This window comes from Dipodomys merriami, unplaced genomic scaffold, assembly GCF_024711535.1.
Source record: "Dipodomys merriami isolate MVZ:Mamm:240054 unplaced genomic scaffold, mDipMer1.0.p SCAF_7, whole genome shotgun sequence".
NCBI classification, from domain to species: domain Eukaryota; kingdom Metazoa; phylum Chordata; class Mammalia; order Rodentia; family Heteromyidae; genus Dipodomys; species Dipodomys merriami.
In genome coordinates this window covers 14,366,125-14,381,749 of record NW_027206290.1, presented here as the reverse complement: position 1 = coordinate 14,381,749, position 15,625 = coordinate 14,366,125, and the positions used below count along the sequence as shown (strand labels likewise).

Below are 15,625 nucleotides of genomic sequence, written 5' to 3'. Positions count from 1 at the left end.
CTTGTTCCCATAGTACCCTGGCTTCCCACTCAAATGCTGCTTCTTCCCATAATGCTCTGGGTACCCATTCAACCAATTAAAAGGATCAGGATGATACATTTGCAAACCATTAATCAATCAGCACAAAGCCCATGGGAGGAGATATGGGAGGAGCCTTCTACTATAAAACTCACCTGCCAAGAAGACTTTATTGGACTTGTCTTTTTGGGCCCCTCTTTTAGGAGAGACTTTCGCTGCTTTCTTTCATTTTCAAGTAAACTTGCTCTGTCTGCTTTAAAAAGGAAAAGCTGTCGATGTGAAGTAGAAAAAAATGAGAACCAAAATTTGTTGGATGATAGGAGTAAAACCGTGTAAAAAGTGCACGGGAAATGCCAAGACAAATGTCAAATATTTATTTCTGAGAGCACAGTGGACAGACAAGAGTTGAATGTTTCCTGTTTTTGTGGATTTCTAGCTGTCTTAAAAGGAATGCTTTTAGTATGACTAAACATCATCATCAACAACAACAAAACAGAAAGACCACTTTAAAAAAGAGAAGCTAACCATATCTCTCTGCTTTGTTGGATGGATGTCTTATCTCAGAAGCTAATTTCTGTTTCCTCCCGACAGTTTGAAAATCTGATCCTAGTTTCTGAGTGCCTGTTTTCCCTGGTCAACGGTGATGACATGTTTGCAACCTTCGCTCAGATCCAGCAGAAGAGCATCTTAGTATGGCTGTTCAGCCGCCTCTACTTGTATTCCTTCATTAGCCTTTTTATATACATGATTCTCAGCCTTTTCATTGCATTGATTACGGATTCTTATGACACTATTAAGGTATGCAAACTGTGTAAAATCAGACCATAGGAAAATACCGTGTTTTTATTTAAGCATGATTATTTTATTTAGCTTTTGTTGAAAATGAATCTTTTGGTTTCCTGCAGCCAGGTTGCTGCACTCTGTACCACTTAATATTCCTGCCCACAGGGCTAACTAAATTTAATTGATGAGAAGCCACCCTGAAAACTAGCTGGATAGTACCACACTTCATGCTGATCGTATAGGCCTTCCGGTGGCCATATGAAAGCAAAGGCTTCCCACTTTCCTAAACTACCTGATATGTTCCAGACTCCCTGAGGCCAAACCTAGTTATTTGAATTAGCATGGAGGAAGATCACTTCCTTGGGTGCTGGTACCTCCACAGAAGAAAGGATGTATGCAAAACTTTCTTTCAGGGTCAGTGCCTGATCAACATGGGGTACCATGTTGATGCCTTTGGGTGCTGTCTTCTGCTCAGCCTCTTCCCAGACTAACTCAGCATAAAGCCAGTCTTTTAGGAAAATGAAGCAGTTGGTGTGTATGTGTAGATTCTAGTGTTGGGCATGGTGGTTGGCTCTAGCATCCGATGTGGCAAGAAAGAACTGTACTCTTGTAGGAGGTCTAAATATTAAGGTGAATAACTTCACTAAGTGTGAAGTACAGGGACTTCCAGAGTCTTTGTGTCTATTGGGAAAGCCCACTGACCTCTGTTCCACTCAGTGGACCACTTCTATAAAAGTAGAGCAAGTGGTTTACATTCCAGAAGATTCTAGGTGCACAAGGTATATAGTGGGATGTCTTCTCTGCTCTCACTATTCACATTCTAACTTTCTACTTTTGACTGTTTCCTTCTTTCCCTCTGTCAACACTCTTCTGCTCTTCCCACAGCTCTCTTTCAGTGGTTTTCCTCTGTATTGTTCCCTGTTCCTGTGGCAGCCCTGGTGTGGCTGTTCTGGAACTGGCACATTGATTCATCATCATCAATAGAGCTCTTTGGATCTGAGCTAGCACTGTGGGAGAGTTTTCTTTCAGCAAAGGTGGGGTGGTTTGTTGACAAAGAGAGCAATTTTTCATGCTCTATAAAGAAGGTAACAGCATTGTGTGCTTTTAAAAAAGAAATATCAGCAGAATGGGTTTCCTGAAACGGATCTACAAGAATTCCTGAAGGGATGCTGCATCAAAGAGTATGAGAAAGACACCATTACCTTCCAGACCCAAGTCGGCTGTCAGAGGTCAGTATTGCATGTAATCTCCAGGCTCCTGAGGTGAGCTGCTGTGTTGCCTTAAGAAAGAGTTGATCCAATGCTCACACCATACTGTGAAATCTGCCCTTTGTGAACAATAGTTTATCCACCCAAATTGGCTTTAGAAATATGTTGTTTCTTGTAAAACAGGTTTGTGTAGAAGGCTTCATGACATAAAGTCAGGAGGTTGATCCCTTCTCCCTCTTCCTCTCCCCCCCTCCCCCCCCCCCCAGTCATGAGGCTTGAACTCTGGGTCTGTGCTCTGTCCCTGAGCTCTTTTGCTCAAAGCTAGTACTCTACCATTTTAAGCCACAGGGCCACTTCTGGGTTTTGGTGGTGAGTTGGCGATAAGACTCTCATGGACTTTCCTGTCCAGGCTGGCTTGGAACTGTGATTCTCAGATCTCAGCCTCCTGAGTAGCTAGGATTATAGGTGTGAGCCACCAGTGCCTGGCAAGAATTTCTTTTTATTTTTTCCAAAGTTCAATATTTGTGGTTTATAATTCAGGAGGCTGATCTTTTTTTTTTTTAATTTTATTTTATTTTATTTGAGAACATACTGTACAGAGGGGTTACAATTACATTGGCAGGATAATGCATACATTTCTTACCAAGCATTGCAGCCTCCTCCTTTGTTTACCCTTCACCTCCCTTCCCAGCCTCCCCCCTCCCCCCCACCCAATCATACCCCCTCCCCCCCCACACCGACATTGTAAAGCTTGCTTTGACATGACATTTTGTAATTCTCCTTGTTGCAACAGGTCCACCTGAATCCTTAAACGACTTGTTTGTCCCCATCTCCTCCACATGTTATAGTGACATCAAATAAAGTGAAAGCGGGGGTTACACTGTGGGGGAGGGACATACAAAGCAACAAAGAAATAATCTTATAAATGCGTTAGAAACACATGCATGAAAGAAACGAAAACATTAAAATACATATTTAAGGGTTCGTTTTCCTAACATCACATTATCTGACCTTTTCCGCTTGACTCATACCTATACTAGATATTGCAAATAAGGGAAACCATGGGACCTATGTTTCTTTGGGCCTGGCTTACTTCACTTAATATAATTTTTTCCAAGCCTTTCCATTTCCTAACAAATGGGGAAATGTCATTCTTTCTGATGGAGGCATAGAATTCCATTGTGTATATATACCACATTTTCTTGATCCATTCATCTACTGAGGGGCTTCTGGGTTGGTTCCATATCTTAGCTATGGTAAATAATGCTGCAATAAACATAGTTGTGCTGGTAGCTTTAGTGTGGTCTTGTTTGTATACATTTGGGTAAATGCCCAAAAGTGCGATTGCTGGATCATAGGGGAGATCTATGTGAAGTCTTTTGAGGAAAGGAGGCTGATCTTTTAAGGGAGCAAAGAAAGAGCTCAGAGTTCTCTCTCTTTTTTCTTTTTGTTTGGAAGTGGGGCTTTGGGAATGTCTTATGGCAGTTTTTCTTCTCACAGTATGTGGCATGGATTGCCTCCACGGCAGAGAAGGAAGACTCTTTGAGAGGAAGCTGTGTGTGGCCTTGGTTGGGAGCAAGAACTTGTAGCTCTTCCTGACACATCTGAGGGTTTTGTTTTTGTTTTTTTTCTTGCTGCATTGGACTCAGAAAAGTGGCTAAGACCTTAGTGGACAACATATACTACCAGTGGTTTGGGGACTGGGGATCAGATGGAGACAGTTTTCTTCCATATGTCTCTCCAAGTTTTCATCAGAAGTTATTGGTGGGAGTTTTTGTGCACTACCCTTGTTTTTCAAGAAGGTTCTTTCAGTCAAATTCCTTGAGGAAGATGGAAGAATATCATTGCTACTTAAAACCATAAGATGTATTTTTTTTCCTGTTAATCAATTCATATCACATCTTGGGATTTGAAATGATGTGAGTGAGCCTATCCAAAGACTGTCTGGTAAATAAGAAATGAGGTCTTCTAGGAGAATTGAGTTTTCAAAATCACATTTCAGCTTCTCAGAGCATTAAATTGTTGTTGTGGAAGCTGGGAAAAGAGGAAATTAATTTTCTTAATAGGAAGCTGACTTCTAAGAGTCAGCCTGGATAGGGAAAGTTTCTCAGAATTGTTTTTCTAATTATGTAGTTAACTATAAGAGGGAAGAAATTGCACTGGAGAATGTGGCTGTGAATTGTAAAAGGTTAGTGACAGGCTTTTTGGTACTCTAGCTTGGGACCTGTTTTCCATTACCAAAAAAACAAAAACAAAACCCCTCAAACTAGAAAGTTGTTAAATGTTTTCTTGTGCAGCCATTTAGAATAAAGGTAGTTCTGAGATAGGACCAGACGCTTTATATGTTAAGAATGGGCCTGAATGGTGAAAGGAGGGAGCAATATCAGCAGACAGTTGTCTTGATATGTGCTAAAGGCCTGTTTAGAAGATGCATGGTGGGAAGGATGGGGAGCCCAATATGAGGGATGAAAGAATTAAGGGGAATAATAGAGTCCATCAAGGAAATTACAGACCTAGGATGATGGTTTTGAAAAAAGAGTCTATCAGGGGTTGGAGGTGTGGCTCAGGTAGGAGGGTACCTGCCAATGAGCAAAAGCATGAGATCATCAGATACTGAGTTATAACAAGTATATCAAACACATAGAAATGGTTCTTGCCATGTGATGTTAGTGGGATTAATGAACCAAAACATAGATACCAGGAAGATCTGATGATTCCTGTAGAAAGTATATGAGTCATGGAGTCTGATGGGAGGGGTAGATTGCAATGAGACCTTGGGAACAAGTGATTGTGCTGGTCCCATCAGAGATTATACCAAGATGTATTTAAAGGCTAAAAAGGAAAGAACAGAATGAAACTGGGAAGGATATGGAGAATAAATACATATTGGAAAGGGACCTTGCTGAGGCAACTTGGGTAATAAAAGCTCTGCAAAGATTTGTGTCAGATGACTGTCAACCCCCTCAGCTCTGCCCCCTGCAGGATGTGAATGTGGTTGCTTTTTTTCAACAAAGCAGTCTGGCAATGCCCACCTATGAATTCCCTTTGAATTGTTGACAGAGCTACTAGCCTGGTCATCAAAATACCTGGGTTTTGTTTTAGACTCTGACACTGATCACTTGTATCCTATGACCTCTCCTAAACCTCTCTGTTTCTTCAGTGTTACCAGGGTAAGCCAGGTGGCCCATGAAAGCACTTCTAGGCTAAAGGGATGTGGTATTTTGGAGAAGGATGTTTTATTGAGCAGTTGTAAGTTAAATTTCCTCCTTATTTATTGGAGTAAAGGAAGAAAACCAGCCCTTGTGACTATTGATAAGGCTTTATTATGAAAGAGGGATGGAGGGTCCTAAGAGATGAATGGCTGCTCACAAGTTGTTTCCAGAAACGTGCACTAAACCTCAAATAATGCAAACTTCCCTCCTTTTACGTTGTACTCCTGTTACCCATGTGTGCCTAGGATGTAGAGTATTCTGATGACTTACTGAAGGGTTTTTTTTTTTTAACTCATTGCTCTTCTTTCTCTTCCTCTTCCCTGTTTCTATTTGTAGGGAAGGAAGTGATGATGACTTGATGCTTATTAATTAAAGTCCTTCAGCTATGGACAACTGTCAGGCTCCTTATGCAGTGGAAATGCAGAGGTACCCCAGATGTCTTGGACCAGTAGGTCCGAAAGGATTGGCTTATTTAACTGTGCATTAAGCAAGAAGACTGTCAGCTGGCTAATCGGAACCAAAGTTTCAAAGTCACTTTATGAACTTGGTGGATAAAAACAAACTGCAGGTTACTACAAAACATTAGTGCCATTGAAATATGGACAATGGACCCAGGTGCTGATTGCTCAGGCTTCTAGTCCTGTCTACACAGGTGACTAAGATTCAAGGATCATGAACTGAAGCCAGCATGGGCAGAAATTCTGTATGACTCATCTCCAATTAACCACAAAAAAACTGAAAGTGGAGCTCTGTTACAAGATTTAGAGTGCCATCCTTGAGCAAAAAGCCCAAGGACAGTGTCCTGACCATGAGTTCAAGCCCCAGCATGGAAACAAAAAGGGCAATGAAATTCTCCATTAATTTGATAACTCAGGACAGGATAATGTGGGGATGGAAACCCCTTTCCCCTTTGCTAGTATGGAAAACAAGGTGTTTAAAGCCATGCAGTATGTTCATTGTCATGAAAAGATTTTTTTTTCCAAGTGATTCTTGAAATTCATGATCTTCGCAGTTCGCTGCAATATCAAATTAAGATACCAAGCTGGAGTATTAAGCCATGTAAAGATAGCACTTAAGCCAGGTGCTGGTGCCTCACACCTGTAATCCTAGCTAATCAAGAGGCTGAAATCTGAGTATTTTGATTTAAAGTCAGCCAGGGTGGGAAAGTCTATGAAACTTTTATCTCAAATTAACTACCAAAAAGCCAGAAATGGAGCATTGTCTCTAGTGGTAGCATTAGCCTTAAGCAAAAAACTCAATGACAGTGCGTAAGCCCCGAGTTCACACCCCAGGATTCACACACACACACACACACACACACACACACACACACACACACACACACACACACACACAAATTAAAAAATGCATTTAAATCAACAGGAGACAATAGATATCTATCTTACAATAGATATTTCTTGGTCTGTTTTCCCATGGGTTTTCTTCCTCATCATGATATGGAGTGACAACTGGCAAACTCGGTGGGATGAATTGGAAACAAAATATTTGCATACCTCATCATTTGTCCTAATCCTGACTGGAGTCACACAACATGTGGCAATCAACATTCATCGTGGTCACCTATATTCACAATGGGTCTCCACTGCATTGGGGATTTACATTGTCAAGCAATTTTTCTTTAAATAAATTTATTTTCATCATATAGTGGTGCCATTTGTATTTATTAAAATGCATTATCTCTTAATATCTGAAAAATGAGGAGCAATTTCTATAAACTACTTGTCTAAAAAATTTCTAATTTTTAAAAAGCAGTGATAGGGGTTAGCATATAGGAGTTATTAAATATTTAGTGATGATGGATTAATATTGCTCATGCATAGATGTATATTTGTGCAATCTCAAAGGTCAATGACTTGAGTTTGTTGGTGAAGAATGAAAATGAATTAAGCAGAACCCTTATCTCAGGGCAGATGCTCTATGGCTGTACATTCCTAGCCCTTCTTTATGATGGTTATTTTTGAGATAGGTAGCTCACTTTCTGTCCAGGCATGTGCCTGGACTTGATCTGCCTATTTTAGGACTCCTATTGTACGTACGATGACAGATACATGACACCACACCTAGCTACAGATTGAAAAGGAGTCTTGGGAACTTTCCTAACCTGGCCTGCCTCAAACTACAATTTTCTCAAACACAACAGCCTACAATGATATGTGTGTGCCACTTTACCTAGCTATGGGTTGAGACGGAGTCTCATGAGCTTTTTTGCTTGTTCTTGAACTGTGATCCATCTGTTTCCAGCTAATATTATACATCACTGGTGCTGTGGCTCAAAGTGGTAGAGTGCTAGCCTTGAGCAAAAGAACTCAGGGACATTGCCAAGGCTCCAAGTTCAAGCGCCATGACTACTCCCACCACCACCACCAAAAGCATATGTCACTAGCACTTGGCTTATGTTTGCTTTTTAAACAAGACTGTTAGACTGATAGATTTTGGCTCCTTTACATGACTCCAGAATCAGCTATGTGGTTAGACCACTTATTAACTTCTGAGTACAACTCCCTAATCCTTGTCTTTGAACAGAATTGCTTCTCAACTAGTCCAAAGCTGTGAGTGCCATTTGAATAATGTTACTCTTTTACTAGTTTCCATGTTTCTTTTTATTTTTTTTTCCTGAAAGGGTAGGAAACTCTTTTTTTTCCTCAAAGTTACCCTGAATTGGTGGAAACATTATTTTCTTCATTTTACGTAATTTCAGACAATTGTCACTTTACCAAGTGTATTATTTGGATTTTATTGAACAATGTTGCCTCAAAATTCTGCTAATCCATACATCTAAAACCATTTTCTTTCTTTTCTGCTAGGCCTCCACTTGAGGAGTTCACTGTGAAAGTGAGGAGACATTCTTTCTGCCTTACTAGTTTTATTATGGAGTCTCCACCCCTTCTAGAATTTACCTTCCTGACTTGCAGTGACACAGTCAAAGGCAAATGCAATGTCTTCAGCTCATTGACCTGGAATGGGAGGAGAAAATGTGGCCATGGAAACCTCTGGAGTGAAAATTCTAACTCAGCCTTACCACAGAAACGTTGAGGCTCTAGACAAGCTTAATAATAATAAATCTCAATAAAGTGTGACAGTTAAGTCACACTGCTCATGCAAAATCTGGCATGAAATGAAACCTAGCCTTTCTTTCCCCTTGATCTTCTTGCCAGGTAGCTCCCTGGAAGTGCTGCAGACATGAAGATCATGGCTTCCACAGCTAATCTGCCTGCACTTTCCTCCTCCTGAGTCTCCGTGCACAGGACACATGCCTCAGTCTCCCCAGGTGTAAAATGGAGATTGTGAGAATTTACTTTCAATGAGTGAAATATTAAAGTGTATATAACAGAACATGGCTCTTTAAATGCTCAGTGATGATTAGGTTTCAGTAATAAAAAAAAAAAGTGCTTTCCTTGCATGGTCTTCAACTGTAAAAGTCTCACCTGGACTAGCCATGAAGATAGATCTTTGTTTTGACGGACTTTGTTTTTGTTAGGACTTGAAGCATGCAGAAGTTCCCCATTAACTCTGTCCTGGAGGTGGTTATCATTTCAACCCCAATGAGTGTACACCTAGCTGTGGAGGAATGGCATGGCAAAGCAGCCTCCATATCCTGTCATAGAGGCATAGCTGTCCTGATGGAACAGTAAGTGTACTGGAGAGTCACACATCCTTGGTCCTTCCACATGGGGAGACCCTCAATGTTCTACCAGGGGCCTTTTGCTCTTACCAGTCTCACCAGAATGTGCCAAGTACAGGCCAGATTGCTTCATGGCCTGTGCTGATCCAACATGGTGAAATATGGACAGGTGATGGAGATATTTAGCCAAAGCCACATTGGATTTCTGCTACTTCCCTAACTCCTGTGGAGGGCTTATACTGTAATATGTGCAAGAAGTGCACACTGACCAGAAGTGCACACTGACCAGGTGGAAGCCCATGCTTGAAGCCTGGAAAAACATTTTGGCTTAGCTTTGTAACCAAGGGATGAATAGACAGTTACCTGCTAGTCTGTGAGGAGTCAAGCTGAGTTAGAACTGCTTTTATTTTTTTGTAAAAAAAAAAAAAAAAAAAGAGCAATTTTAGGTCTATAGCAAAATTGGGAGGAAAATGCAGACAGCCTCCATAAATTCCCAACTGCCACACGTGGCCAGCCTCTCCTCTCATCAGTGTCCTACACCAGAAGGGGACATTTGTCCATCCTATTGGTGAACCTGCCTTGGCTCATCATCCTGGTTTTGTAGTTTACATTAGGGTTCACTCTTGGTTTTGTGCACTTTGGGTTTTGTAATATGTTCCCACCATGCTAGTCTCACTGTCTTACAAACTTGCTTGCTCATTCCTTCCACCTTCTTGCTCCAACCCTTAGCAACGACTGCTCTTTGTGCTGTCTCTACGGCCTGTCCTTTTCCAGAACATAATACAGTTGGGATCCTACAGCCTATTGCCCTTTCAGATTGGCTTAATATTTACTCGTATTTTTTTAGTTTCCTCCATATCTTTTCATGAGACTGTGTGTTCACAAGGGACACTGTTTTTTTTCTGTCCCCCATAAACATGTGGTCTCAGCCAGCCAGGACAAAGATTAAACATCATGGTGAGTGAGTTGGTGAGCAGCCATGTTTTGGGGGCAGGCTGGGTGCTCTGATTGTCTCCTTTGGCTCATTTCCTCCATCCTTCAGACAAAAGCCTCACTTTCTGGATTTCTATTTCATGTTTTTCCCTTGACACAGAATGAATGTAGGGTGATATGACTTCTAAACTCAAGTCGATCTGTCCATTGCCATCATCTTCAGACTTTGTGCAGTGATGTCCTCTGAGACCTGCCCAATACACTGGACCTACAAGCATTCCCTTCAGTAATTTTTGTTTGGTTGGTTTTTGTGGTACTGGGGTTTGAACTCAGAACCTCACACTTGCTAGGCAGAGGTTCAACCATCTGAGCTACACTTCCAATCTCCTTTACCTTTACGTTATTTTTCAAATGGTCTTGCATTTTGACTGGTGCTGGCCTACGAACTGTCCTCCTATCTATACCTTCCACACAGCTGGGATTACAGGTTTGTACTACCACACCCTTCTCCAGTGATTCTTTTTACAGCTTTTAGTCTGAAGGGCCTATGTGTGAATGAGAACCAGTAGGACTAATTAAAGATGCTCTGTCTTGGAGAAAAAAAAGCATATTAGCATCGGGAGGACTTAAACCAAATTTCCAAATAGACACTCAAGTAGTTAGGGAAAACAATTAAACTCATGTCTGTTCTACTTTGGGCTCATTTATAGCAAATGCTGCTGTAAACCAGTGCGTGAAATAATGGAAATTATGTCTCTTGCCATCTGTCTCTGCTGGAGAACCCATGAGTGAATGGATGGCTGTGAACATGCCACACCACCTTACATAACAAGGACAGCAACACTCTGACTTCTTAAAGACTCCTGGGAGTTATTGGCTATGGTAAATGTGGGAGATAATTTATTAGTGTGATCTATGTGTCTTAGTTTCTAATGATACATAAATTATCCCATGAGCCATGATACATATGGTTCAAGAGAATTTTAAATGAAAGCAATTTTTTTTTCTAGCAATACTAATTGCCTAGCAGCAGTAAATTACTTCTCTCCTGCCGTTCGTGGGCTGTGGTCATTACTCTCTCCTCGAGGTTGAGCAGATGTTCCCCAAGAGGAAAGTTTACCCTGACAAAGTGAGTTTATATATTCATGTGACCCTGCCACATTAGGTCTAGAGGACAGAGCATTACTCTGTGTGTTTGGTGTGTGTGTGTGTGTGTGTGTGTGTGTGTGTGTGTGTGTGTGTGTGTGTGTGTGTGTGTGTGTGTACCATGCTGCATGTGTTACCCACAAAAGGATAGTGAATTTACTCCTACTTTTGGTTTGCCTTTAGGGGAAAACCAGTTTTGCTATCAAGAATTAATCTTCGCCAGATACAGGGTTGAAAGTAGACGGCTAATAAGCGTGAAGTTCCCTAGGTGACAAGCACGGAAAGGGATATGCATCATTAATTCTGGAGAACACTAGATAATTACATTACATGAAGAAGGAAACTGATGATGGTATTAAGGACCATGAATTCATCACATATTTGTTAAATTTTAGGACTACATTAAGTACTAAGGATACAAGGATCGAACTACAAGTTCCCTTCCTTCAACAAGTTTGGCATCTAGTGGATGAAACACTACCTCAAAATCAAGGATAGGAGCAATGTCAGCCCAAGGTAATGTCTTTGTGAGGGGTAAAATAAGGTCTCTTGAGACTAAAAAATTCTAGACTTGAAGCTTAGAGAATATATTAGCTGGGCCTGTAGGTCATGTCTATAACCCTAATACTCAGGAACCTGGGGCAAGGAGGATCACAAATTTGAAGTCATCCTCAAACAGCCTAAAAGAATAATCAAATAGAAAAAAACAAATAGAAAAAACTGACAACAAAAAAGGAATATATTGTATTTAACCATATTCGTGCAGTGGTTTGAGGGGAGGATTTTCTGGATAAACCTGGAGGACAGAATAGCAAAGGCTTAGACATCCAACATGGGACCTGGTTAGTTAGGAAATTTGTGCTTTTGAGTGGGTAGAATGTAAGTTGTATATTGAGGAAAAGAATAGAGGATACCAGGTGCTGGTGGCTCATGCTTACAGTCCTGCCTACTCAGGAGGCTGAGTCTGAGGATCATGTTTCAGAGCCAGCCTGGGCAGGAAATTCAGTAAGACTCTTATTTCCAATAAGCCACCCAAACAACAATAAACTGAAAGTGGAGCTGTGGTAGAGGGCTGGCCTTTAGTACAAAAGCTAAAGGACAGCATCCAGGCCCAGAGTTCAAGCCCCAGGACTGGCAGGAATAAAACACCAAAATAATAGAAAGATATCTAGAAAAGTAGAAAGATGGGCTCCAGGACATTGAATACCTTGGAAGAGTTTAGAGCTGATCAGGGAAGGTAGACTAGAAAAAGATAATTAGGGTGCAGTCAAGTAAACATAAAAATCAAATCAGTTATGCTGTAAAAATCATATATGAACATGAGTACATGTATATTTTCTATATATATATATATATATATATGTATATATCAATCATCTATCCATGTATCTGTTATCCATCTACTTATCTACCCACCTATAGAGAGAGACAGAGACAGAGAGAATTACTCTGTCTTTAAACACAATAAGAAGCTGACCTGAAAAATTGTCACTATAGGAATATACCAGATTATACTTCATTGAATATATATACCTATAGAATAGGTATATATATGTAATCTGTACATATATATATACATATATATATATATATATGTAATCTGTACACTTCTCAAAAGAAAATTCCCTGGCATTTTCTTGAAGCTTCTCACTTTGGGGGAAGGAGGGGGTCTCCTTTTTGAATTTCTGTTAGTGAGAAACTCAGGTACTAGGATGTTTTAAGCAAAGTTTTGAGCAAAGCAGAGCAGTTCATTCAAGACTTTCTCTTTCTGCCTAGTTCCTCTCCACTCACCTGACACCCAGACACTCTGAAATCCTCTGACCTCAGCCAGAAGCAGATTTGTGTTTCTAATTGTGCCAGGACCTGCATGTGTGACCACTAAAAGTTTCAGTCTGTCATGAGCTGTGTGAAACTTCTGCTGTGCTTAGAGCTCATAAAGGACTCTGCCTCACCTCCACATTCCTGCTGTGACCTGTGAAGATTTGGGAGAGGGATCACAAAGGTTAGGAAGAGAGTGTGATTGTGTGGGGTTTCCAGCAAATGCCAGGAAGTGCTCCCAGTAAGTTTCCCTCAGTCCCCTGCAGAGACAATACTTTGTGCCAAGGCCAGCCATAGAGAGAGGCCATCTTCCAACCCTGCCATCCTCTGACAGATGCACCCATATGGCTTAGAGGTGGTAAACTCCTAACTCTTCCTTAGTGCGTTGAACCTATGGGAGCAAAGGCAGGGAGACAGCCCATGAGATGTTCCTCACCACTCCAAGCAGGAAGTGGTGGGGATTCTTGCAGCCCTGCAGGCTGATCATGGAGCAGAGAATCTGGGGGATATGTGGGCAGCCCAGCACTGCTTGGTGGAGGAGTTCTTTTTTTTTGGTCCGGTCGTGGGCCTGAACTCTGGGTCTGGGCGCTGTCCCTCAGCTCTTCAGCTCAAGGCTAGCGCTCTACCACTTGAGCCACAGCGCCACTTCCAGCTTTTTTCTTTTTGCTTATGTGGTGCTGAGGAATCGAACCCAGGGCCTCATGCATGCAAGGCAAGCACTCTATCACTGAGCCACCTTCCCAGCCCCAAGGAGGAGTTCTCTAGTATGTTCACAGGGCTGAGCTGTGGCTATAAAATGATCCACACCAGCTCGTAGTCCTGGATGGCCAGTGGGGCATGAGGAGGGGAAGCCACCATTGTTCTGCAATCATTCCAAGGCAAAAAGGATCACCCACTCCTGGGCCAATCTCTGGGGCAGGGGAAATGCATTTCCTTTCAAATGAGACTAACATAAAGACAGCTTCCCATATTTTTCTCTTCAAGGTCAAGTTCCTGGAATAGCTTTTAAGGCATCGGAGTAATGGATGGAGAAAGGGGAGGGTAGAGCCGTGAGGATTCTTCTACTAGAGTTTTTTTTTTTTTTTATCTGCCTTGTAAAAAATGTTTCCACAGCTCCTCTAAAAAAGCTGAATACAAGAAGGGAGGCTAGTCACATAAGGGAAGTTTGGAGTTGGGATGGCTGATAGAATGATGAGGAAAGAAGAGAGGAACGAAGAGAGAAAGGGAGGGAGAGAGGAAAGAAGGAGGGAGGGAGGAAAGAAGGAGGGAGGGAGAGAGGGAAGGAGGAAGAAAAGAAGGAAGGAAGGAAGGAAGAAAGGAAATATAGAATCAAAGAGACTTTATTATAAAATGACAACTTCCAGAAAATTAAAAATGTAAATGAAACTTGAAAAGCATTCTGGGAAAAACCATGCTGCGGCCTGTATGAGTGGCTAAGCATCCATGTAAAGAACTGCAACTCGTTCTGGGAGTGCAGCAAGCCCTGTATTTTCTGTCTGTTGCATGTGCCTAGCAGGGTTCCTGGAGAATAATAGCAGCCATTCCACAAACAGTATGTTTAAAAAAAAAAGAAAACTTTACATAGCTGACTGCCCACTACCTACTATTCCTCCTAACGAATTTAAGGGTTAAGAATCAGGATCTCCATTTCACCAGAAGAAAAGACTGAATACAGAGTAAGTGGCAGAGACTGACTTTAAACCCAATGCTGCTGACTCCAAAGTGGTCTTCCTCTTTCCTTTCTGCTATGTGCTTCTATCTAAACAAATGCTTCTTGATTGGAATTCAATGGAAGGAAAAATGTTTAGCTTACTTAATGAGAAACATGACTTCTAATTTCAAATAACACCTTGTTAAACCACATGCTTTGAACCCAAACTGTGCTAGTGCTGAGGGAAAATAGTTTTATGTTTGTGGGGGAGTTGAAGAGCACATATTAACTCCCAGGTCTCACACTAGGCAGCCTAGTGATATTAGACAAGCAGTGTAAGCTGTTCCAGTCTCAGAATCCATATCTGGAGCACACAGATAAAAGAATCAAGAGTGCAGAAAAGCCCAGTCACTTATCCAAGATCATCCAGGGGTACTTGACAGCCTGGAAAATCAGACCCAGGCAGCAATATTTAAAGCTGGAGAGTTCAGTCTAGTGTGATATCTATGGAATTATGGATGTCAGAAAGATTTGAAAAGGATAAACTGGACCCAAGTGCCAGTGGCACTTAGCAGGCTGTGATCTGAGGATTGAGGTTCAAAGTCAGCCTGTGCAGGAAAGTCTGGGATTCTTATCTCTAAGTAACTATCCAAAAAAAAAAAAAAGCTGGAAGTAGAGGTGTGGCTCAAGTGGTAAAATGCCAGCCTTGAATGAATAAGCAAAGAGCTGTCTCCCAGGCTCTGAGTCCAGATGTAGGCACATACACACACACACACACACACACACACACACACACACACACACACACACACACACACACACACAGAAAAACAAAGGAAGGAAGGAAGGAAGGAAGGAAGGAAGGAAGGAAGGAAGGAAGGAAGGAAGGAAGGAAGGAAGGAAGGAAGGAAGAAAGGGAAGAAGGGAGGGAGGGAGGGAGGGAGGGAGGGAGGGAGGGAGGGAGGGAGGGAAGGACTGGAAATATTGGGTGAATGGGGGATACATACTTGGAGTATTGAGCCTGGTTTTGGTTCAAGAATTGTGAAATACAGATTTCACATCTCTGAAGTATGGGTATGTACTTATTTTCAAACATCGCTTAACCTATTTTCAAACATACCAGTACAATGGTAGACAGATCATATTATCCTTCCCAGTCCCTTCAGAGAAAACCAGTATGACAGTACTGATTGATGGACCAAAGCAAGCATGC

General features: G+C 41.6%; 1 protein-coding gene across 3 annotated transcripts in view; it reads left to right on the top strand.

The window, feature by feature from the left end:
- Positions 1–6,569, top strand: part of Mcoln2 (mucolipin TRP cation channel 2) — a 58,896-nt gene extending 52,327 nt beyond the window's left edge. For all 3 annotated transcript variants that reach the window (XM_070007474.1, XM_070007472.1, XM_070007473.1), the window contains 3 exons: positions 610–816; positions 1,915–2,030; positions 5,558–6,569. In XM_070007474.1, coding sequence (XP_069863575.1) covers positions 610–816; positions 1,915–2,030; positions 5,558–5,594 — 360 coding nt within the window. In that variant the 3' untranslated portion in view covers positions 5,595–6,569. The remainder of the gene's footprint in view (positions 1–609; positions 817–1,914; positions 2,031–5,557) is intronic.
- Positions 6,570–15,625: the final 9,056 nt, after the last annotated feature.